This window comes from Maniola hyperantus, chromosome 1 (genome assembly GCF_902806685.2).
Source record: "Maniola hyperantus chromosome 1, iAphHyp1.2, whole genome shotgun sequence".
In the NCBI taxonomy this organism is placed as follows: Eukaryota; Metazoa; Arthropoda; class Insecta; order Lepidoptera; family Nymphalidae; genus Maniola; species Maniola hyperantus.
Window position 1 is genome coordinate 5,272,631 of NC_048536.1, and position 23,914 is coordinate 5,296,544.

The 23,914-nt window shown below is 35.6% G+C and overlaps 3 protein-coding genes across 4 annotated transcripts in view; 1 reads left to right on the forward strand and 2 right to left on the reverse strand.

The window, feature by feature from the left end:
* The window catches only part of atk (artichoke), a 28,422-nt gene extending 27,016 nt beyond the window's left edge, over positions 1-1,406 (reverse strand). The window contains exon 1 of one of the 2 annotated variants that reach the window (XM_069500263.1): positions 1,335-1,406. The gene's annotated coding sequence lies outside the window, so the exon portion shown is untranslated. Of the gene's footprint in view, positions 1-79; positions 101-1,334 lie in introns of those variants that run through there. The other variant, XM_069500353.1, reaches the window with a different exon arrangement.
* Tdh (L-threonine dehydrogenase) lies at positions 79-5,681 on the forward strand. Its single transcript, XM_034985488.2, has 4 exons — positions 79-290; positions 2,372-2,896; positions 3,940-4,206; positions 4,598-5,681. The coding sequence occupies exons 1-4, from the start codon at positions 191-193 to the stop codon at positions 4,732-4,734; spliced, it is 1,029 nt and encodes a 342-aa protein (XP_034841379.1). The 5' UTR covers positions 79-190; the 3' UTR covers positions 4,735-5,681.
* On the reverse strand, positions 5,669-23,589 carry Tmem18 (transmembrane protein 18). The gene is made up of 4 exons (XM_034985574.2): positions 23,401-23,589; positions 20,674-20,791; positions 17,422-17,570; positions 5,669-12,936 (listed from the first exon to the last, which is right to left on the reverse strand). Exons 1-4 carry the CDS (start codon positions 23,455-23,457, stop codon positions 12,820-12,822), a joined length of 441 nt encoding a protein of 146 aa, XP_034841465.1. The 5' UTR covers positions 23,458-23,589; the 3' UTR covers positions 5,669-12,819.
* Between the last annotated feature and the right edge of the window lie 325 nt (positions 23,590-23,914).

A 23,914-nucleotide genomic window follows, 5' to 3' on the forward strand; every position in this document is an offset into this window, starting at 1 on the left:
AAAACAATATTGTGGTTTGCGTTCCAATGATTTATTGTGAAAACCAGTTTCAGAGATGTGAACCAACATCTCAACTCACCTGTAACACCCAGTTCTAATCAATCTCAGCGACAACCACAACGTGTATCAAGTGTATAAACTTACACTTTCACTTTAAGAATAAATATCTCATTTTATTAGGTGTTTAATCATGACGTTACTTAGATCAATACTCAGTGTTTTCACGGTTAATTCCAGGAAATATAGTTTAAATTTGCAGAGTAAGAAACCGCCAAAAATTTTAATTACTGGTAAGTTGCTCTTAAAGTACTAACCTATTTTAAAATTACTTGACCGATAACTGAACGATGAAGATGTAGGTTTTTCAAACTATCAGTTTGAAATCACAATATTTCAGTTAGCGATAAACTACGATGCTAGTCTTAGTTTGATCAAAATCGAACCATTGGACCTGGGAAAGCTTTAACAACGCGTTAATTTTGTATCTATTTTCGTGAAAATAAAAAAATCTCAAAGAAAAAGCGAAGCTCACGGTCAAGATTCGAGCCCGACCCTTCTTTAGCACTCCGGGAATCCGGATAGCAGCCGCGATATACCCCCAGGGTTCAGTGGTAGCTGCTATCTTTATAAGCTTATAAAGATACTTACCTATTAAAATAAATATTATATTTATCTGCAATACAGTATCAAGCATATTGGCATATTTCCTACCATAGTTCTCTTTTATCTGACGTACCTACCTATAATGAGTGGAACGAAAAACTAATCATCTAAATTTGCAAAATGCCATACCTACCTACCTACTTTACTAATTTGCCGTTGGGTGCTACAGCGAATAGGTTCTTGGCAAAACTCTTGTGTTCAATTTGGATTTTATACCTACACTAGCTTATTCCCGCGACTTCGCCTGGACCCCTCAAATTTCAAACCCCTATTACCAAAATGAATAGAGATAACTCTCTGGCGCACTCATTTAGGTATGTGGGTACGCATTTTCATATAGGTACTTAGGTAGAGCCATTACAACTTATACTTACATATAATGTAAACTAGGAATGAAACTACCTAAATTCAGGTAGGTATTTTTTCGCTTAATTGACTAAAGAAAGAGAAGACTCCGCAATTATTTTTTATTCGGATTCACCAGTCTAGTGCGAGGTCTACATAGAGGTCATTGCTTTAGTATAGAGACTAGAGGTAGGTACCTTGAAGGTGACCCCAAATCCATACTGAGTACCTACTGGGTAGGTATGTAAGTGAGCCATTTGCATTTATGTAACTGTAAAACTTATCGAGAGCCTTGCAAGGTTTTAGATAAGTAAGTACCTACTTACCTATAGATTTTACCTAGCGACTGCGAATTCGTTCAATATTTCTATACCCCGCAGACCACAACACAATAAAACATCGTTATAAGAAACTAGGTATATCTACCTACCTATAGTTTATATTTAATTAAGGCTTCAGTGTAGTTAACCGTTTACATAGCCTCTTAGTCCTAATAGAATAAATACCTACTTGGCTGCACAATAATATCTACCATGTTTCTCTACGTCGCGTCGCATTAAGTTCTAGTTAGGTAGGTTTTTCCACGTGGATGACTTGTTTGTAAATAAATATTATGCGCTTCTTTGATAATTTAGTAAAATACGTACCTACTTAGGTACCTCGTTTTTATTGCGATTAAATAAATAAATTATACTTAGGTACCTACCTATAAAAACTGCGCTAAAATTACTTATTTTAATAATAATTGGACTAATGTGCGTGTCAGAAAGCGCATAAGGTTAAGGTTTTTTTTTTTAAATTAAAATCATCGGAAATCCTCCGATTTGTGTCTGAGTTCTTTTTTGGGTATTACATTTTGTTAGTCTCTTACATTATTTATTTACAGTTTGTTTTTCTATATTAATAAGGTTAAGGTTCCATTATAGGTAAATATTAATCTAATCTAATCGTAAATGAAAAATTAGCTAAAAAAAACCAGACTGCTTTAATAGTGACTTGTAAATGAAGAGCAAAAAACAAGCTTTGCATTCTAGAAATTAGAAATTGATAAGGTCATATAAACATAAATGTTAGAAAATGAATGGCAGGCGGGGGCAAGCTAATAGCTCCCGCCTGCCATACGGTTACATCTATGTTTATATGTAGGGTATGGTGGACACTCGTTTGGAAGTTGGAACTCGTAGCTTATTACCACTACATCATTGTATTGCAGATTCAGCAAATAACAATCAGAAAGTGTATTACCAATAATACCCAATCTGAAATAAATGATTTAAGTTTGAGTTTGACTCGCGTTCCTACTATACCCGAACAAAGGATTCACTACAGGGATCTAATAGGTAGCTAATTATTATTTTTATAGGTGGCCTAGGTCAACTCGGTGTGGAATGCGCCAAGTATCTCCGAGGGAAGTATGGCCGTGAGAGCGTTATACTATCAGACATAATCAAACCTACAGCAGAGGTTTTCAATGACGGTCCATACATCTTCGCCGACATATTGGATTTCAAAGGACTTCAAAGAATCGTAGTGGACCACAGAGTTGACTGGCTCATACATTTCTCGGCTCTGCTTAGTGCAATTGGGGAACAAAATGTTCCTCTAGCAGTAAGAGTAAATATAGAAGGAATGCATAATGTTATAGAGCTCGCAAAGCAATATGGCCTTAGAATTTTCGTACCCAGTACCATAGGGGCCTTTGGACCCGATTCGCCGAGGAATCCAACTCCAAATATAACAGTGCAACGACCACGGACTATTTATGGTGTTTCAAAGGTGCATGCGGAGTTATTGGGTGAATATTACTTCCACAAGTTTGGGCTGGATTTCCGTTGTCTCCGGTTTCCTGGAGTGATATCGAGCGATCCGCCTGGCGGAGGCACTACGGGTGAGCAAGCATTTTTCGTTCACACACTATCTACGTCGAATCAATGAAAATAAGTAGGTATATCACAGAGGCGCAGAAGGATATTACAGAAGTTTATCACTTCTTAATTTCCATTCTAATCTAAGTAGTTAGCGCCTGCTGAGAGAAATTAGCAAAACTAAACTACTACTAAACTTTGTCAAAATAAAGACGAGGGACATCTTGAACAACTTTTAACTGGCTAATAATGTGTTGAAAATAAAAATAGTGTACACGCTATTGTGTGTACTACACACGTGTGTACACGACACGATTATTAACTTATACCTATTACCTACCTAATGTAATGTGACTGTAAATGTGATAATTTAAAAAATAGGTAGGTACCTACCTATTACTATTCATTTAAAAATGTGGGTACATAGTACATACTACATATCTACCTAGTACCTACCATGCGAAATAAGATTTAGGGTAGGATATTTTTAGACCTATCAATTCGAGAAATCTGTCCCACCCTGCTAATTTCGAAATTACCCATCTTTTTTTAGGGTTCCGTACCTCAAAAGGAAAAACGGAACCCTTATAGGATCATTTTGTTGTCTGTCTGTCGGTCTGTCAAGAAACCTACAGGGTACTTCCCGTTGACCTAGGATCATGAAATTTGGCAGGTAGGTAGATCTTATAGCTGACATTAGGGGAAAAATCTGAAAACCGTGAATTTGTGGTAACATAACACAAACAAAATTAAATTGTGGTCATGAACTAAAAAGTAGTATTTTCAATTATCAAAGTAAGATAACTATATCAAGTGGGGTATCATATGAAAGGGCTTCATCTGTGGATTCTAAAACAGATTTTATTTATTTTTATGAATCATAGTTTTTGATTTATCGTGCAAAATGTTGAAAAAATACGACTGTACTACGGAACCCTCGGTGCGCGAGCCTGACTCGCACTTGGCCGGGTTTTTTTTATTTTGATGTAGTTTAGGTACCTACCCAGCCCATCACACGAAAATGTATACGTTAGTACGTACCTAAAGGTTGTGTTACTATTTGCAGATTATGCTATCGCAATATTCCATGACGTAATTCGCAAAGGCCGCTACGAATGCTATCTCAAACCCGACACGATGTTACCAATGATGCACGTGAGGGACGCGCTACGAGCCCTCTCGGAATACTTGGAAGCTCCCAATGAAATGTTGAATAGAAGAGTCTATAACGTCACATCTATGAGCTTCACTCCTGAAGAGCTGGCTGACCGGATGGTCAAACACTTGCCGGAATTCCAAATCACGTATAGACCTGATAGTAGGCAAGAAATAGGTAAGCTGACTTATTATGGGTACATATAAGTCCCGCAAATTGCTATTGCGCTGGAACCATGTCTCATTAACATCGAAATGACGTCATTTTGACGTCAGCCGAAAGAAAAATATACCATCAGCTCGAAACTTCAGTCTAGTGCTGACGTCACTAAAATGGCGGCCACGCGTATTAGAATTTGCGGGTCTTATACGTAGGTATATACATACATAACCTACCTTCCCAACGAAATAAAAAGTTTTAATATAAGAAAATAAATGGGATCAATTCTCATAAAAGTTAGATTCTTTGAAATGCATTTCAGCAAAAACAATAATTTCGATCGCAATTTTTTTTTTCAGAGTTCGATTTTTAAAATCATACTTATCAATTATTATCATTAACTTTTTAGCTGATTCGTGGCCTCAAGTATTTGACGACAGCGAAGCCCGTCGAGACTGGAACTGGAAACCCCGAGTGGACTTGGACGACCTGGTGACACTTATGGTGAAGGAAGTCAAAGAAAAAATAGCCGCTAATGGATTTTAATTCCAAAATAAATAAATGCTATACAATATAGTTACCTGTACCGTATGGTTCTCAAAAATCAACCAATCAAGACCCTGATTCATGTCAGAAAACATGACATCAGAGTTCAGTTAAATCTGCCAAAGTTGTATCATCTCAATCCATCGCCGCGCCGGTTATTGAACACCGACCGGTCTCCTCTCAGAATAAGAAAAATTTACAGTACGCGGCAGACAGTAATGAACACCGACCTTTAGAAGGAGATAGCAGTCTCTGTCATTGAGACCGACAAAACGTCATCATATATAGGTGACAGAGACAACGCTCTAAAAAGCCAAAGTGTTTTTCTAATGGCCGATGTACATTACTCTTTGCCGCGTACTATTATGTCATAGTGCCCCATCATGCAAACGCGGACGTGCGGATTGGTAGACTTCAGACACCTTTGAAAATATTGTGGAGAACTCAGGCATGTAGGTTTCTTCACGATGTTCTTCTTCATCATTACAGTAAGTGATATTTACTTCAAATGCACAAAAAACGCCCGAAAAGTTATCGCACCCGACCGGAATCGAACTTCGCATCCCCCAAATAGGAGGCCGACGTCTCAACCACTAGACCAACACCGCTTCCTGGACTGGACCGGAGATGTCAAAGCATGACGTTTTCCCTTGCATACGTTACACGCAAACGTACATAATAAAACGTCAGATTAGATACTTGGAAAGATTAGGGCGTACGATTGGTTGATATCTATTTTCTAAACGCTCAACTTCCTCGCATATTTTTGGTGGATAGCCTGTAGCTATCCTGATTATGTAAATAATATCTAATATTATACTTAGATAAATTATTATTATTGAAATATTCCGTTTTTATATCGCAAATAAATAAATTACTTATCATTAAGTATGTAAGATAACATAGGTACTTAATAAGTATTTTAGTAAAACAATTTATTTTGTAACAATAGTTTTATTCAAGCATCCATAAATATATTCTTATCCACACATTACTATTAAAAATGGGTTATATAAATTATGGGATGATCGTTTAAGAAACAAATATTAAATTTTCACGGTGAACCTGCGTAAAAATAATTAAGTATATTGTAAATAATAAATAATAATGCTTTTTAACCTTATATTTAATTCGTTTAAAATAAATGTTTTTTGCATTCGTGCATTATTCTTATGTGCATACTTAATCATTTTAATTAAATTATAATAATAATTAAATGACTCAACTCAAATATATATACACAGATCATATAATTAAAAGTATAGTTTTTGTTATGTGATGATATTTCATTGGTTGATGATAAATTGTTTTAACAAGTCAACTTATAATAATATAAAAAATTAAAATAAATAAAAAACATAGTCGAATTGAGAACCTCCTCCTTTTTTTGAAGTCGGTTAAAAATGGGCTTTACCGAATAAAAATTAAAAAATTTCATTTTAACAATAGACGCGCATTCGATGTGAGAAATTGTTTTTGTTATACCTAGGTATACGAAACATTATCTTAATAATCCTGAGAATGTAGATAAAATGTTTTACTCTATCTTGTGAAATTTTTAGGGTTCCGTACATCAAAAGGAAAAAAAAGAACCCTTATAGGATCACTTTGTTGTCTGTCTGTACATCTATCTGTCAAGAAAACCTATAGGTTAGGTACTTTCTGTTGACATAGAATTATGAAATTTGGCAGGTAGGTGTTATAGCACAAGTAAAGGAAACAATCCGAAAACCTTGAATTTGTGATTAGGTACATTATTATGTGTATAAATCAAAATGTGTTCACGAAAAAAATTATTTACTAAATCACATATCTAGACGGTGCATTCCGTCATTAACTTGTAGTGTTCTACATAAAAGTGTTAGGTATATTTTGTACGATGGTGGGGAACCCTTCGTGTGCGAGTCCGACTCGCTTTAGACGGGTTTTTAAAATATACCGTTCCGTACCGTACCGTTGCGTAGTTCAGACTTGATAGTGGTCATAGTGCTGTATCAATACATAATATTTTATGCAAATAGGGTCAATATTCTTAGGTGTTCTACTCTGACGTCATTAACTAGTAGGAAACCCCTATACCTACTGGATTGGCGGATTAAAAGTACGCATTATTGAAAAAATATGGTATCCAGTATTCAAATCACACATTCAGCGACAAAACTGTCGGTCCGAACTAGTGTGAACCAGACCTTTCGCTAGGCTAAGCGGCCGTGGTATAATGATACATACTTACGTCATTAACTGTCATTAATATATTTCGTTCTATGTATTGAATTATACATCTCTATATTTGTAAAATTCAAGGATTAACTACGTTATAATGCGTACAAAATGAGATCTCACTCGCCATTTTAGCTTTGTGTCAACTGTCATGTCAAAAGTGAACCATACTTTTGACATGCCAATTGACCATTGCCATTAAAATGGCGAGTGAGTTCAAATTTTGTACGGACTATATATCTATTCGTTCATACTCCAGGTTTGCTCGACAACACGATCGGAATATCAAAATTTAAATTGTAAAGATGACAATAATAATAGCTAAGATTGCTAAATTTTTAACATGTTTTATATGTGTGGACGCTATTTTATGTGTTACATAGAAAGAGTTACATATTATATAGAAGACAGCCACACCATTTAAATGCAGTTAAGTAATACAATTCTGTTCGACTATATTATATTTAATACTTATGTAATAATTGTGTATAATTATATATGATTTTGACTTAACATTAGCTAAAATCATCGAATGTACATATATTGAAGTCTGAACGTTAACATAATATATAATGTATATTGTTGTATTCTATAAATATAATTGATTGTAATAATAATATGACGTGTCATAATGGTTCTGATCGTACAATACGCATTTTTAACCATCATTTAAACAAACGTTTTATTTATTGCAAAAAATATGTACCACTTACTGTATACGAATGAATACACACACTATATTATTGCTTGTTCACAAGAATTCAACGTTGTCAGTTATAAAAATTATATAAGATTTTTGAAATATTTACATTTTATTTTATTTTTGGAACGGTTGTCATTTCCTGTACAGCTAAAATAGAAGGCGTGCTCTTTATGCTATATGTAATAAGTACAAACCACTAATTTCTAATTACCATAAAAACTTTGGAGGCTAATATAGGAAAAGTTTAGCTATTGTTTTGAATGTGCAATCAGGTATATTTTTATTTACTTTAATTTAACAGTGTTATTAAAGTTTGTTTTTAAAATAATAAATGTGTGGACACTGTATACTAATTACGCTAGTATTAACGAAACGCCATGCCAAAACCGGGTATCTATCATAATTTTTACCCGTTTTGCTATTTTTATACACTCGATTTAATTTAACTGCATAAAGCTGCTTTACCCCCAGAGATGTGCTATGCTACTTTGCTATGGCTGTTTGTGATATTCAATAATTGTTATTGCTTCACATAGCTTAGCATTGGTGGAACCAGGTTCAACGAAGCTATGTTCTTTATATGGAGAGATGCGTGCTGTGTAAAGCTACGGATGGGAGCTACGGATGCGTAAGTGGTGTAGCCCTGTGCTCTCTCTACCGTCGATCCATCTAGCTCGAGTTGCGCATCTAGCTTGATAGCTACCTCGCGGTAGCGCATCCTACCAGCTCCGCTACACCGCTTACGGCGATTACGCACTGCACTTCCGTCATCCGAGTTCTATCCGTCATCCGTGAGAATACCAGCGGTTATCTACGACATATGTATGTCATAAGCTACCATACAATGATACAAAACAAAAAGGAACGTATTTGCACGGACTCTGATCGGATGCAGTGCGCAACCGCTCTTAGTGTTAGTGGAAATGGTTACATAGTTTCGTAGCATAGCTTTGACCTCCTCATATCATAGCTGCATAGTACATCTCTGTTGAAAAATCAGCATTTACATGTTAAGTATCGAATTCTGACTAAGCAATTATTTATGGTAGGTAATTAAAAACTAATGGTGTATATTATTTTCAAAACAATTAAACAACACAAAAATTTAATGCATACTATCTATAATATGATCTAGCAATGTTCTACGCTTATTCACATAATTAATACAAAAAAATAAAAATTCTTCGCCGCTATATCGTATTTTCACTCTTTTTAATTACAATTGCAACAAATATAACTTTTAGCGCACTACATTTATTTACTTCTAATTTTTTTCTTACTACAAAAGCTCACCATTTACAACTAAAAGATAGCAATAAAAAATTAAGTAGCTAAAATAATTTCATTAAAAGCCTTTTTGACTGCATTAATTTTGAAGGCGATTTTATATGATAGGCGTCCTTTAAATTAACTTTTTAATGAAATTATTCAAAATACAAAGAAGCTTAGGTCTGAATTCTTACTACGTCAGACGCGTGTACGCATACGCACTTAGGTAATGTAGCTATACCTACTTGTACTCAGTGCATCCTTTTCCGCAGGGAGCATTATGAAAGGGATGGCTATGCATCAAGACCTACGCATCAAGACCAACTAAAAGTTTAGATATAGTGTAGGTATTAGCTAAATTAGTAATCTCGTAGAAGAAAAGGTCTAAGAACAAATAAGATATTTCCACGACTGTTTGAATAGTATTATAGTATTATCAAAATAAAGTCGAGACATTTTATACTTAAAAGAAATACAAAATGGCAAAGCACAATCACTATAATTTTTAATGCAAAATATTTTAGAAACGAGTATATAAATATGGCATTCCTATGATAAAATAATATTTTATTTAGAACCATTCTGGAACTTAATAATAAAAAAAACAGCTAAGTGCGAGTCAGACTGGCGCACCAAGGGTTCCGTACTACAGTCGTATTTATTCGACATTTTGCACAATAAATCAAAAACTATTATGCGTAAAAATAGAAATAAACGTGTTTTAGAATCTACAGGTAAAGCCCTTTCATATGATACCCCACGTGGTCTTACTTTGAAAGTTGAAAATACTAATTATTTTTTCATGAACACATTTTTTTTGTGATGTAACCACAAATTCACGGTTCTCATATTTTTTCCTTTACTTGTGCTAGAAGATCTACCTGCCTGCCAAATTGTATGATTCTAGGTCAACGGGAAGTACACGTGACCCGTAAAGTTTTCTTGACAGACAGACAGACATACAACGAAAGGAATAAGGGTTCCTTTTTCCTTTTGAGGTACGGAACTTTAAAAATACTCATCATCATCATGATCAACCCACCGCCGGCTCACTACAGAGCACGGGTCTCCTCTCAGACTGAGAAGGGTTTTGGCCGTAGTCACCACGCTGGCCTTGTGCGGATTGGTAGACTTCACACACCTTTGAGAACATTATGGAGAACTCTCAGGCATGCAGGTTTCCTCACGATGTTTTCCTTCACCGGTAAATAGAGAATGCGATGTCATAAAAATCATAGTCAAAATATTTACTTGTGGACAAAACATTCAAAAAGTTTTCCATAACAGCATTCCAACTACATAACCTAATGATTTATAGAATATTTTGCATTAACCATGATAATATAGCGTCATTAAGAAAACAGTGTTAATAACTTTCTTATCATTTCTTATCAATATTAATATTAATTATATTGCACAAATTATTATGGCCGTTCACAATAATTGACATAGAAGACGAAAGCACGTTATCAATTGGCCGCATATGGCCAACATTTGTACCAATTTTGTACACAAAACTATTCGACTCTAAACTAAATTGGTAAGTTTAGTTGATTTACACAAGTTTTGTGAACACGAGAATTGGAGTAGATACTAATTTATTTATATTTATTACAGCACAATATAACATATTTCAAAGCATTTAAAGATAAAAATGAAAAATAAAAGAAATCTTCAGAACTTCCGAAGACTATGAATTTTATTTTTATCAAAAGTCAAAGTCCTGTACTGAAACCTGCATCCACACCAATTCAAATTTTAGTTCGTGTGAACATCGCATGCAGAGTATTTTCTTGGATCGTTAACAAGGTACAAAATAGGTGGGCCCGGCCTGCCGCCTGATCTCATAAGACGCGGTCTTAGTACGGGGCGAACTACTAGTTATATTGATATGGACGCAGTTTAACGTCTTGAACTGAAGAGGCAATAAAATTTGAGTACGCGCATTTTCAAACTACATAATATTATAGTGCATCTAGCGTAAAAGTTTTATCTCAGTGGGCCAACGTTCTCGATCAATGCACTTGGCTAGTTGGTATACATTTGCCGCGTTCGCTTGCAGACTTTTTTAGTCTTTCATACAAACAACAACGTATCTTGATACAATAATTCTAAAGCAGCATTAATGGCAACGACATAGATTCATGGCAGTGTTAAACTCGGTGGTGGAACAGTGGAATGATAAGCGCATTGCCAGTTTTTGCAAGGATTGAAAAGATGTTTGACTCGACTCTACATTAAATACCTTGACTGACTTACCGGACGTATTAGGGCAATGTGCACTGGAACCATTAACGCTGTTTGCGAATTACACCAAACCGCTATGGGTATGAAAAACTAAAACAGGCGGCAAGTCAGCCACATGGCTAGTAATTAATATTCTCTTTTGTATGATCGTCGAGTACATTTGCCAAGTGATTTATACCAACATATACAAGGGGCATTTGAGTGACAACGCATGTTGTGGCGCAAGATGAGGTAATTTTTTAAGTGTGTCTGCCCGTCACACGGTTCAAAAATACAAAATACTTGGGTGTTAACTAAAACTACTAACTAATTAGCAAGCAATTAGGCATTTAATGCAGTTTTATCACTGCTAAAATTACGTCACACGCGCGAATAAGGTCCTCAACAGACAACGCGCGACGGCAGTAGAATAGCAGGACGCTACACTAATGGCCTGCCACTGGAGGACGGGACGGCTGAGGATTTTAAATTTATCCATTGAAGTTAATATTTATCCAATCGAAATATCTATATATAAAAATGAATCGCTGAATGTGTTGCTGATCGCAAATCTCAAAAACAGCTGAACCAATTTCGCTATTTTATTTATAATATTCCTTGAAGTAGGAGGATGGTTTTTACGGAGAGAAAAATTTTAAAAATTGCCTGAAAAAGAATCGTCTGTTAGGCGGTACGAAGTTCGCCGGGGCAGCTAGTAAGCAGTGGCGTTCAAAGGTACATATAGGTAAGTTCCTGCTTATGGGCAAGTCATAAAGGATAATGAGCATTGAGCTATTTCATCTAGGTTACCTAACTATTTCTTGGGTATGCAGTACTTTTAAGCCTCTATGAGCTGCACGCCACTGCTAGTAAGGTATATACATATTTCAATGATCGGTGCTCCAGAGAAAACTGCGTTGCGATGCTCCAAAGTCAATCACCGAGCATTGAAATATATACCATATTTCGATTAGATAAATATAAAATTCAATTGATAATTTTAAGATCCTCTGCCGTCCCGTGTGCGCAGGCCATAAAACGTGCAAGATTTTTAAATTGTAATACATACAAGGAACTGTATGAAGTCACACTATATAAAACGCGAAGTCAGCATTCTTTTTGAACGTTTTATAAAAAACTGTACAAAAAACGTCACACTACTGAGCCTGGTAGCTGAGCCTTTGATGTTTGCGGAAGAGACGGCATCACGTCATAGTAGGTACTAGTAGTGTTAGTATTTGACCCTACAAACGTTAAAAGTGGCGTATACAGTTGAGGTCCCTTCTACGTCTCGCTTCTCACACCCTGCACGATTGCTAACATCTCCGTTGTTCGACTGTATTGGTATTTTTAGACTGTGGCAATATAACAGAACGGTTAAACCGCATACTTCGCAGTGTCAACGCCATCATACAGTTAGTACAACAACTTCTATGAGTCGTAAGGAATCATAAATTTAATTTACTATAATCCGCTGAAACTAAATTCTATAAGTCGCGCAGACCATCAATGTTACCGTCGCGCGTTTGGTCTGACCAGACCCTAACAATGTTACTTATTATCTTAAGCAGACAGAGTAATTAATATATAATTAGAAGAGATGAAAAGAGTCGCATATGAAGACCATAGAAAGTTGTTTCGTGTAATGTAATGGACTCTGTGTTGTCTTACTCTGCCTTCAGGTGCTGTTGTTCTCTTTGCATGTTCCTCTCTTTGAGGCGTTGTCGCAGTTGCGCCTTCTTCAGGTTTGTCATCAGTTGCGTTGACTGGTATAGCCATGAACCCTAGAAAACAAAATTAAACTTCTTTAAAAAAAATTGATAGTCTCAAATTCTCACAGGAAAATCATATTAATTATATATCTACTAAAAGAGAAAAAAAACATATTTTAGAGAATCTCTGTCTCCTAAGGGTTAAGGTCATAATCCGCCACGCTGGCCAAGTGCTAATTGACAGACTTCACAAGTTCACACACCTTTGAGAACAATATGAAGAACTCTCAGGCATGCAGGTTTTCTCCCGATATTTTCCTTCACCGTTAAAGCAAGTGATATTTAATTGATTAAAACGCACATAACTACGAAGGTTAGAAGTGCGTGCCCGGGATCGAACCCCCGACTTCCTGAATAAGAGCATTCGACTCGACTGCATACTAAAAATTCGCTACTAATAAAATTTCCCCTGCCGACTGACTGACTGATTTATCGACGCACAGCTCAAACTACTGGACGGATCGGGCTGAAATTTGGCATGCAGATAACTATTATGACGTAGATATCCATTAAGAAAGGATTCTTGAAAATTCAAGAGTTAAATAGGGACCTTGAAATTAGTGTAATCCACGCGAAGTCGCGGGCTAGTTATATATTATTCATAATATTACGTTTGTACTCGTAGTACGAAAGAACCCTAAGAATAGAAAAAATTGTTTAGATTTAGGTTTTCAGTAACTCAGTTCTTAACTCAGGTCGTGGCAATAATTATTCCGTAATTATGTGCGTTTGAAGTAATTAAATATCACTTGCTTTAACGGTGAAGCATACATCGTGAGGAAACCTGCATGCCTGAAAGTTCTCCATAATGTTCTCAAAGGTGTGTGAAGTCTACCAATCCGCACATGGCCAGCGTGGTAGACTATGGCCAAAACCCTCCTCACTCTGAGAGGCGACCCGTGCTCTGCAGTGAGCCGGCGCGACGCGATGGTTTGATCATGATCATGATGAAGTTCATAATTCTCGACTCAAGTATCATAAGGTCGGATGTGTACTTCCGACCAAACTCACTTTTTTACATAAAGGTAATGAGCATTTCGGGCTCTTTCTGCCAAGCTGACACCAGTATTTCTATCTCTTTTCGTTGCAAAGATAAATACATGCATAATGTCGTATCTGAACACATTCTAAAAATTTGGAGAACCATAATTATATTTTTTGACTTGCGTATGTATGCACCAAAGCAATGGAGAAAAATGATAGATGTATTTTGAGTTCGACCATTATGCTACGAAATAAGTTTATTTGTAATACTAGCTGGTACTGCAGTTACGCACTTCTGCTTCTAAAATATGTAATAATTTTGTTAGGTAAAATCACAACAGATGTTATGCTTCGAAGTTTTTGTATTAATATTTGGACTGTGAATCATTTAAGACTTTTTGCCTTGTAATATAAATAATTTTGCAATAAAATTCATGGAAGTAAGTTGAAATAAAGCTTTTTGTTTGTGACTACATTAAAGTTGATGTGATTAATAGGTAAGAGATCCATCCTATTTCACCAAAATTTTGGACTAAACTGCGGGAAAAAAGAAAAGAGCCAGAATAAAGCTGAAGACATTTTGAAAATGTAGACTAGAAAATCTTTTAGGACCACGAAAATCACACCATGGAAATCTAAACATATATTATAATAGAACCCCACTAAGCAAAAAACCGTGCATTTATGGTGTTTTTTATGAATCACAGTTCAAATCATCAGTTCAAAAATTTATTGCCCTAGTTTTTAAGGTAGCCTTAAAAAATTAGAGTACCTAATCAATTTTTTTCTTCTTTACCCGTCTTATAATCGACCGAATTTGATATTAATCGAGAGCAGAAATTATAAGGCACCTACAATATGTGATGATAGTGATTCTAACGAAACATACCTAATTATAGGAAGCTTTAGATTATGTTAATTTAAATATAAATGTAGTATAAATTAATTTATTAATTAAACAACTAATAAAAGTGAAAGTAAAAAAATAAAAAAACTTAACTAAAACACGAAAGAAACAGTTTAAAAAAGTATCTGTTAAAAAGAACAGTCGAAACAGAAGCAATGGAATTTTCAAGAAAGCAGAAAGTATTTTTTTTATTACAAAAGTGGCAATGCCGGATTTGACTAACAGTAAATCCTTATACCTGCGTAGTTTCTGCACCTTAAAAACGATTCATGATGCTACCAGCAGTGTTGCTACTTTAATATGGTCTGAAAACATCAGCTGCAGCGGAAGGAATAAAACAGTATCTTGTCTTATTTCATTAATCTACTAGAGAAGAAACAAAGTATTCTCGAAATTGTTGAAGAATTGACTTTGTGGTCTGATAATTGTGTCGGTCATAATCGGAGCATGATAATCGTTATGGCTTACTTATGATTATTATAAGGATTACCACACTAAAAGATGATAAATCACAAGCTTTATGCTAAAATGCAAAATGTACCTACGTGGAGTAAGATGTCCATGCACAAATAGAAAAAAAGGGAACAGCTGAAAACAATGCAAATTACTAAACTAAGAGATTGGTCACAGTTTACAAGAACATGCGAAGGAAACAAAACTTTTTGATAAGTTTGATTTGGCACTACAACATATTTTTAAAGACCACATCCCTTTACAAAGGTGATATATCAGGACCGTTTGTTATATCAAAAAAAAAAATAAGAACGGCGGGGATTTTCAGATTTCGGAATATATTACCTGGCTACAACTAACGCAATAATGCTGGGTGTTATTATTTTATAAAAACTACTTTAAAGAAGACTTTTTTGTATTTCATTAGTATGTTATAGGTACATGTAAACTTAAAATTCTTCCCCGCTTTCGCCCAATATACGACATAATGAGAAACCATTATCCACGTTAAAATATAACCAACTTTTGCAGTAGGCACCTGCTGACCTCCATTCTTACTTTACGTACCTAATCATTATAAGGAAAATCAGGCTATGTTGGCATGTTTTAGATTTCTATATTGATGTAACCGTCATGTATGCAATTCCACAAAAAATATTTGGCCCACTGTAGGTTTCTAATTACTTTGTAATTTTTTTTTCCAATTTTTGGCCGTTGTTTTTAAATTAATGGGCTTTATTTGTGAATTTGTAAATGTTATTTTCATTCATTCAGAAGTCACAAGGTTTACACGGATGCAATGGTCAGACTATCGGGCGAATGCAATTATTATGTTTCAGATCTAACTAATCAGTTTCAGAAAAATCAGATAGGTACATTGTTGCTATCTCACAAAACTCCTAAATAATTTTTGTGAGATAACTACTGTGATCTTTTGTCCGAATATTACTTATGTATAATCAGTTAAGACGTATTATGAAATATTAAGTAATAGATCCGACTTTTATTTCAAATTTGTAATAGTAAAAATTGCAGCCATAAAGTCGGTTTACAACTTATGCACACAATTTTTTAGCACAGTTACGAATATTACCAGCATAAAGTCGCATATCGTCCATTTTGAAGAAATTGTGAGTTTATATTTTATTTATTAATGATAAAGTATTTCTAGTAATGGTTAATGATAGGTACAGTTAAGTGTTAAATATTACAAAAACAACTGAAATTGTATCTCTAGTAGTTAAGAAATTATGACCCGATTTCCCTAGCATTTTTGTTTTGGCTCTCCTGAAAAGTAGCAAAAATCCACATCCGACCTTATGATACTAGAGTCGAGAATTAATACCTAAGAAAATTTTATAAATTACCGAAACCTACAAAATGACGTATCATTTTGTGGGAGTTTAAATACAATAATTAACAATGGTTACTGATTTAATTAAACGAGCAAAAATTACCCAGAGAAGCAAAAAATTCATACTCAATTCTAAATACATACTATTGTCTATACTATATTGTTATGATCGTAAAATTGGACGGCCGACGTACCCGCTATATACAACAATCAAACCAAAATGCATAATACTGATAACGCTTACCTCATTATCGTACCATAATGACTGATATGATTACAACCTGTCTGGCTAAACGGTGTATGCTGAGGCCTTGAGCACGGTAATGTTATTACCGTGCCTTGAGTATCGGGTTCGATTCCTGCCTGGGTGTACTTGTGTGTTATTGATTTATCGTAACCTCAATTCTGGGGAGAGGCTTGATGTGATCGCACAACCGCAAGACCCGAAAGAACCGACCCAAACCCGAAGTGGGTACTTCTATGTAGTATTAAAAACATCGGTCAAGTGCGAGTCGGACTCGCACACGAAGGGTTCTGTACCATCGTACAAGAAAAAAACCGTTTTTTTTTAATTTACATGATGGTCCATTTTTAGGCTTCCGTACCTGAAGTACGTGCCAACGGGACCCTATTACTAGGACTCCGATCTCCATCCATCCGCCCGTTTATCTGTCAGCGGGCTGTATCTCTTGAACCGTAATAGGTAGAGTGGAAATTTTCACAAAATGTGTATTTCTATCTTACCACACTATCACTAACCACACGCTTACTTATCAAAAATTAAACAAAAAAAACTTACCACCATTATCATGCAGTTCAATAATATTGGTATGCAGAAGACAACTGATATGAATAAGCCCTTGCTATCGAAGTACTGCTGTCTCGAGAACAACGTCCAGTTCCGCGCGGCCACTTCGTTTATGCTCTCCGAGAAGTATACTAGTAGCACTGTAAAGAAAAACACGAAATCTAAATACATATATGTCAAAAAAAAAAGTTCCAACTCACTGACTAAAGAAAATCCTAGCTCAAAATTTGCACAGAGGTTCCTTTTATAATGCAGACAAGGAATAAGCAGTGGCGGATTTGTAGTCTTGGCCGCCCTAGGCCACAGTCCATGTAATACTTAAGTAGGTACCAGCCGCCCCTTTCTCAGCACTCATCATAATTATATTAAAGACTTCATAATGAATTCAGTTTATTGCCAACTTTCATCATAACATCGGTGAATTTTTGCCACGATTGGCCGCCTTTAATATCTGGCCGCCCTATGCCCTATACTGGGCTTTAGGGCAAATCCGTCACAGAGAATAAGGCCGGATTTTTCGAAATTCCCACGGGATAGGCAATAAAGACGTTTTTATATTTAAGCCGAGCGAAGCTACTGCGGGTCGCTAGTAAAATAAATCTAGCGCTATATTTTGACAGCTTCCATGTACCGATTGCAATCCGTCGCTCTGATTGGCTGAAACTCCCTGGTTGTTAACTAAAATGCACAGTTAGCAAGAATACCATATCTTTAGTGCAATAACTGACGTCTAACTAAAGGCGAAAACAAATTATTATTTATCGGACATTATTATTTATTTAACAGATATCTGGATAATAAAATGTACACTGAGCTGGTGCAAACTATCGGACGTAACCTTGAGTATTCGCCGTCGGACGGCCGATAGGTATCTCGCAAGCCGCGTCCTAAAAGACTGTGCACAACTGCACACCAGTTCGTGACAGCTCGAAATGACAATCGGGGACGGAACGCTCCGCACACCCCCACAGCCAACGCACTAAACCGGTGCGGGCGAGCGCGGGTGTGCGAGGCGTCCCCCCACCTCATACTCTGATTGCTATCTCAACCTGTCGCGGACTGTATCTGTCGCGGCTTTCAGCTACGGCTTAGGGCGCTTGTGCACTGATCCGTGAAATCACAGATTCCGTAAAAATACGAATCGAATGAGTACGTATTTGTATGACGGCCGTACGAAGAATCACGAATACGCGTCCGATAGTTTATTTCCGTAACTTTGTTTTGTACAAACCTAATCCAGTTAGCCACGGATTTCGGTTGCGTAGTATTTTAAATGGTACCGCGCTATTTTTCGGTGTTGCGTCTTCTATTTTCGGAAATAGGTAATAGCAACTTGTTACGAGTAGTAGTAGTATATTGTGTAAAAAAAATTTATAACGCTTTTTACATCCGTTATGCGAAATTTAAACTTCTGTTCAAAGTTAAAAATACTTTGTACCTACAGATCAGCGCTTGGCTGCAATCTAGGATGAAGCGCACTTATCTAGAAGATGCCTATTCACTGTGGCCTTGAAGGTACCCATTTTATAATTGGAGGGGAAAACTGATGCTGAAAGGGTGTTCCAAATCTTAGCGGTTCGAATTAGAAATGAGGAGGCAAATCGCTTCCTACGTATCCGTGTAATTTCGACTACGTACGGGTGCAGACCTTGGCGATGCCGTGCGGTACGATAGTAGAAAGTGAAGGAGGAATCAGGTCGAAAAGTTGTTTGGCACACTCTCCGAAATATATCCTGTAAAATACCGATAGACATGCAACTTGAAGTTTAGAATTGACCAACGCTTCGCCACCAATGAGTCTTCTAGCGCGATGGTCCACCGAATCCAATGCATCAAGCTGATACTTGCCAGAGCCATCCCATAAATGTCTGCAGTACTCCATGCACGATCGAACTTGTGCTTGGTACAAAGTAAGGAGCTGTTCCGGCGTCAAGTACCATTTGACTTTGTTTAGGATGCCAAGTTTTGCTTTGGATTCGATGTACTGTCCAAAGTTGAGATTGGACGATATGTTGATTCCTAGAAGCTCTTCACTATCGGTTATCAGAACGGGTATATTTCGGAAAGTCGGAGTGAGCGGGAATGAACTCCAACTTTCCAACATTGCTGGCAAACTGCAAATTTACAGTCGACTTGCAACCAGTCTGGATAGACCCTAAAGTAGAATGTGTAACGTGTTCGGTGTTACTAACTTATTAGTTTTGTCTCGATCGATTGGCAAATCAGAGAGAAGTCTGAACAGCTGTTGTAGTTGCTCAGTCAAAGGCATGTAAAACCGGTTGGTTACTTTCCAAAATATATTACCCATGCTTGGCAGGCTACCGCAAAAGGCAACTCTAGATATCTCTACTACTCTACTATTATATAAATATAACCTAGTAGGTATATGTAATTTAAGATTTGTAGAATCTAGGCTAGGGGTGTTTCAATTTATTTTCTGCTTGGTATTCACCCAATATTCCATTTCTTCTAACATCGGATATTTGTGTGAATGAACTATAGAATTTATATTCAAATATCGTATGGTAGGACCTACGTAATCGCATATTAAAGATGTATTTTAATATAAACTTTATATTATTTGGTCTGTATGATTCTGTAGACTTGTAAATCTTTTGGGAATTTGATTAAAAATTAAGTAGGTAGGTACCTACCTAATAATATAATCTTTATAAAACAGTAGGTAACAAATATTTGCATAAGCAAAAATAGGTAGATATTGGGGCCGATTCTCTTGTACACAATCTCTAAACTAAACTAAATTAGAAGGTCTAAATCTAGTGCTATACTTTTCCGCAAGCATCATTATGATAGGGATAGCAATAGATTTAGACGTGCCATTTTAGTTTAGTTTAGAGATTGTGTACAACGGAATTAGCCACAATAAATATTTTTATTACCGTAGGTATGAGTCCAAAGGTCAAGATCATTATAAATATTGATGTAGCAAAATGTTAAACATCTCACGAATAGCAAACTGAGCAGAAAATACTCAAAGCATGCACTGCAAATGCGAAAATTATTAAATTTGCCAATGAATATTATTTATTTCTATAAGTAGGTAGGTACATTTACTGAATTATATTTTAAATCGAGATTGTTCGATTTCTTCTTGCTTGGTATAAAATACCATATTTGTGAGAGCGAGGATAATAATTTCACAGACACTTTTAAATGTCCGCCAACTAATCTTGCCTTGCGTTATTGTTTATTGAAGGTTTAGCAAAGTGAAATAATACTTACACAGTGTTATGAATAGAATAATTTGAAAATTCCCATAGTTTCTAGTTGAAAAACAGGTGAAAGTGACAAGAACGTGAAAGGACAGAAGAGCTATAAGCCAGGGGTCCCTCCATTCAATCTGAAATGTACAATCTATGGTAGGGTTATGTTTATAGTTTATATACATTCAGGATTTTGTGTTTATATACAGCGACAAAGCTAGGTTTGGACCTGCCAGTGTAAGCGACTATATGTAGGTAAAAACCTAGCTTAGTCACTGACCCTACATAAGTAATAACACATCATATTTAAAGCAATTAAGCATCACATTGGAGCTAATTCAGAAGCAACCCATAATATAAGTTAAATGGACAGACACATAATATGTTTTCCTTAGACACATTATTAAAAAAACATAGATATTGGTCATTGCACAGTCAAAACAGAAATAGAAAATGTGTTTTACTCTAATGATTTGCAAAAAGTTTTAAATAGTCAAGTGATTCTACCGCTGATCCTGGTTCCACCAAAAAGAACCAGCAAGAAATCCAGAGTTAGCTCTTTTCAAATCCCCAAACTAAATGGACAGATCTACAAGTAGTATATCTATCCGCATGGACCTTTATAAAAATGGCATTAATTTTAGATTTGCAGATAATACTAATATATGGATAAAATGCAAAATGTAATTGTCTGTCTGCCTACTATATTTTCATGGTTGATCAGTTTAACCGATTTTAAAGAAAGGAGATCGCCCATGAACGGGCCCTCTTTTGTGGCGTCGTGTCAAAACTTAACATAAATAATTATAAAAAAATGTGTTATTTTTTTACGATTATGTTTTATTACGACTTTTCTTTCACTCCATTATTGAAAATATCCACAATTACTGTTAGAACCGTAAACATCCATTTATTTTGAAGAAGTATTAATTAAATATAACCTTAATATCAGCAACATAAAAAATAAGATTTCTTTATAACCAGGGTGAATAAATGAAAATCGTTTGCAGAATATAAAAAGGTAATTATTTGTCTACACAATAAAATTAAAACCATGGTGACATAACAATTATATTAGGGGGGGGCCCAAAGCTCCTAAGAAAATGGGCAATCTCCTTTGGTACAGATATAGCTTGCATCTCGAAAACAGACAGGCAACTTTTTGTCCTGGAAACTCAAAGAGTTACCACAGAATTTTTAAAAATCAAAAGCCATGTGGATAAAGTTGTGGGCATCATGAATGAAAATCTAATATAATCAAATTAGCACCATTTTGCATTTGTATGAAATTAAAAAGTTGGGTAAAGTATGTTGTTGTCTTATCACTAGGTGTAATTGTGAGGTTATTGTAAAATGGCAATATGATTAATCTGGTTAAAACCTTTGAGTTTTGTGTTAAACTTCATAAAATAAATTTGACAATGCAAAAATCATAAAACATTATGTATGATTATTAATCCTAATCCTAATAATATCATAAATGTAAAAGTGTGGATGTTTAGCTGTTTGTATATATATATAGATGTCAATTTTGCCGAATATATTATATCCATGCTTCCATACTAATCACTACCCATCCCTACCCTTATTATAAATTCGAAAGTGTGTTTGTTTGTTGGTTTGTCCTTCAATCACGTCGCAACGGTGCAATGAATTGACGTGATTTGCATGGGTATAGATAGAGACCTGGAGTGTGACATAGGCTACTTTTTATCCCGGAAAATCAAAGAGTTCCCACAGGATTTTTAAAAACCTAATTCCACGCGGACGAAGTCCCGGGCAACAGCTAGTTAATTATATGTATGTACTTGCTAAGTAATAAACAGGACCTTATCAGAGATAAATTTTTATTATGTATAAAATATATCTTGAGTAAAAAAAAGTTGTGATAGTCTAGTGGTTAAAACACCTGCCTCCTAATCGGAGATCAGGGGTTCGATCCTTGCACCTCTAACTTTTTGGAGCTATGTGAGTTTTAAGTAATTAAATATCACTTGCTTTAACGGTGAAGGAAAACATGTGAGAAAACTTGCATGCCTGAGAGTTCTCCATAATGTTCTCAAAGGTGTGTGAATTCTGCCAATCCGCACTTGGCCAGCGTGGTAGACTATGGTCCTTCTTATTCAAATGAAACAACTTTTCCTGCATCTAATATAAGGGCACTTTGTTATTGCTATACTTGTAATAATAACAACACAACAAAACACCTAAGTAATTTGTACCTTAACATATTTTAGATACCTTAGTTTAGTGAACCAAGCGTCAATTTCCAGTTACATTGTTTATTGTTAATGCGACCCCACAACACAGGACTACCTAGTGCGGGTACCATCAGAAAATTGACAAAACTATTTTGTTAAATAAATATTTTTCATTTTCACTTTCATTCTGAGAGAAGACCCGTGCTCTGTAGTGAGCCGATCATGGGTTGATCATGATGATAATGATGATGATGATATGTAGCGTTATAGGCTTTAGGCTGTCCCAACAATTTTTTAAAATCTTAACGAATACTTATTTCACTTTTAAAATATGGTGAGAGCTATATAACTACATATTATGTACATTTTAACTTTACAACATCTTCGTTCATTTTTACTCAGATGCATGTGTCCCAGTTATTTATTTAGAAAACATGAGTAACAATTAACTTAATTACACTATAATAGTATTAATAGCACGAAAATTACAAGTAGAAACATTTGCCGCATCATGCGATACAAGTAAACAGAACCAGTGTACTCACGCTCTTTAAATAGGAATAAAAATTCGATATTTCGTTAACTTCGATAAATCCTTCCATATTTTAATATTTATGTAAACACAACAAACTGTTTAGATTTATTTTAACAACAATAAAATTAAACTTTGACACAGTTACAAATTACAATAATAAAATTGCAAAATAACATTAACAAGGTGTCAAATAGAATAGATGTGACTTGTGCACAGCGGGGCGATTGTCTAAAACCTGCATCAATCATTATTACAATCTCAATTGTTCTGATTGGCTGAATTTGTGCGATTCTTGTTGCAACAATGAGCAACAATGCATTGTGGCCAATAGTGAGCGAGCATTAACCAATCAGAGATGATTGCGATCATGACATTGTAGCTGTCAAACAACCGCGGTAGGCTGGCAGATTAATAGGGATACTACTACTTGTGTGTCCTGTGTGTGTGTCAGTCAGGCATTCAATGTACTCTGTGGTGTCAGCGTAGACTGAGTAAAAAAGCTAGGCTACAGTACTGTGCAACCG

What these genes read in the sequence shown, in the direction of transcription:
- Tdh (XM_034985488.2), top strand. Translation starts at nt 191, where the DNA reads ATGACGTTACTTAGATCAATACTCAGTGTTTTCACGGTTAATTCCAGG. An exon ending in GCCTGGCGGAGGCACTACGG is followed by an intron (nt 2,897 to 3,939) that starts GTGAGCAAGCAT and finishes TACTATTTGCAG; the next exon opens with ATTATGCTATCGCAATATTC. An exon ending in TGATAGTAGGCAAGAAATAG is followed by an intron (nt 4,207 to 4,597) that starts GTAAGCTGACTT and finishes TTAACTTTTTAG; the next exon opens with CTGATTCGTGGCCTCAAGTA.
- Tmem18 (XM_034985574.2), bottom strand. Translation starts at nt 23,457, where the DNA reads ATGGAAGGATTTATCGAAGTTAACGAAATATCGAATTTTTATTCCTAT. An exon ending in TTTATTCCTATTTAAAGAGC is followed by an intron (nt 20,792 to 23,400) that starts GTGAGTACACTG and finishes TGTACATTTCAG; the next exon opens with ATTGAATGGAGGGACCCCTG. An exon ending in TGAACTGCATGATAATGGTG is followed by an intron (nt 12,937 to 17,421) that starts GTAAGTTTTTTT and finishes TTTGTTTTCTAG; the next exon opens with GGTTCATGGCTATACCAGTC.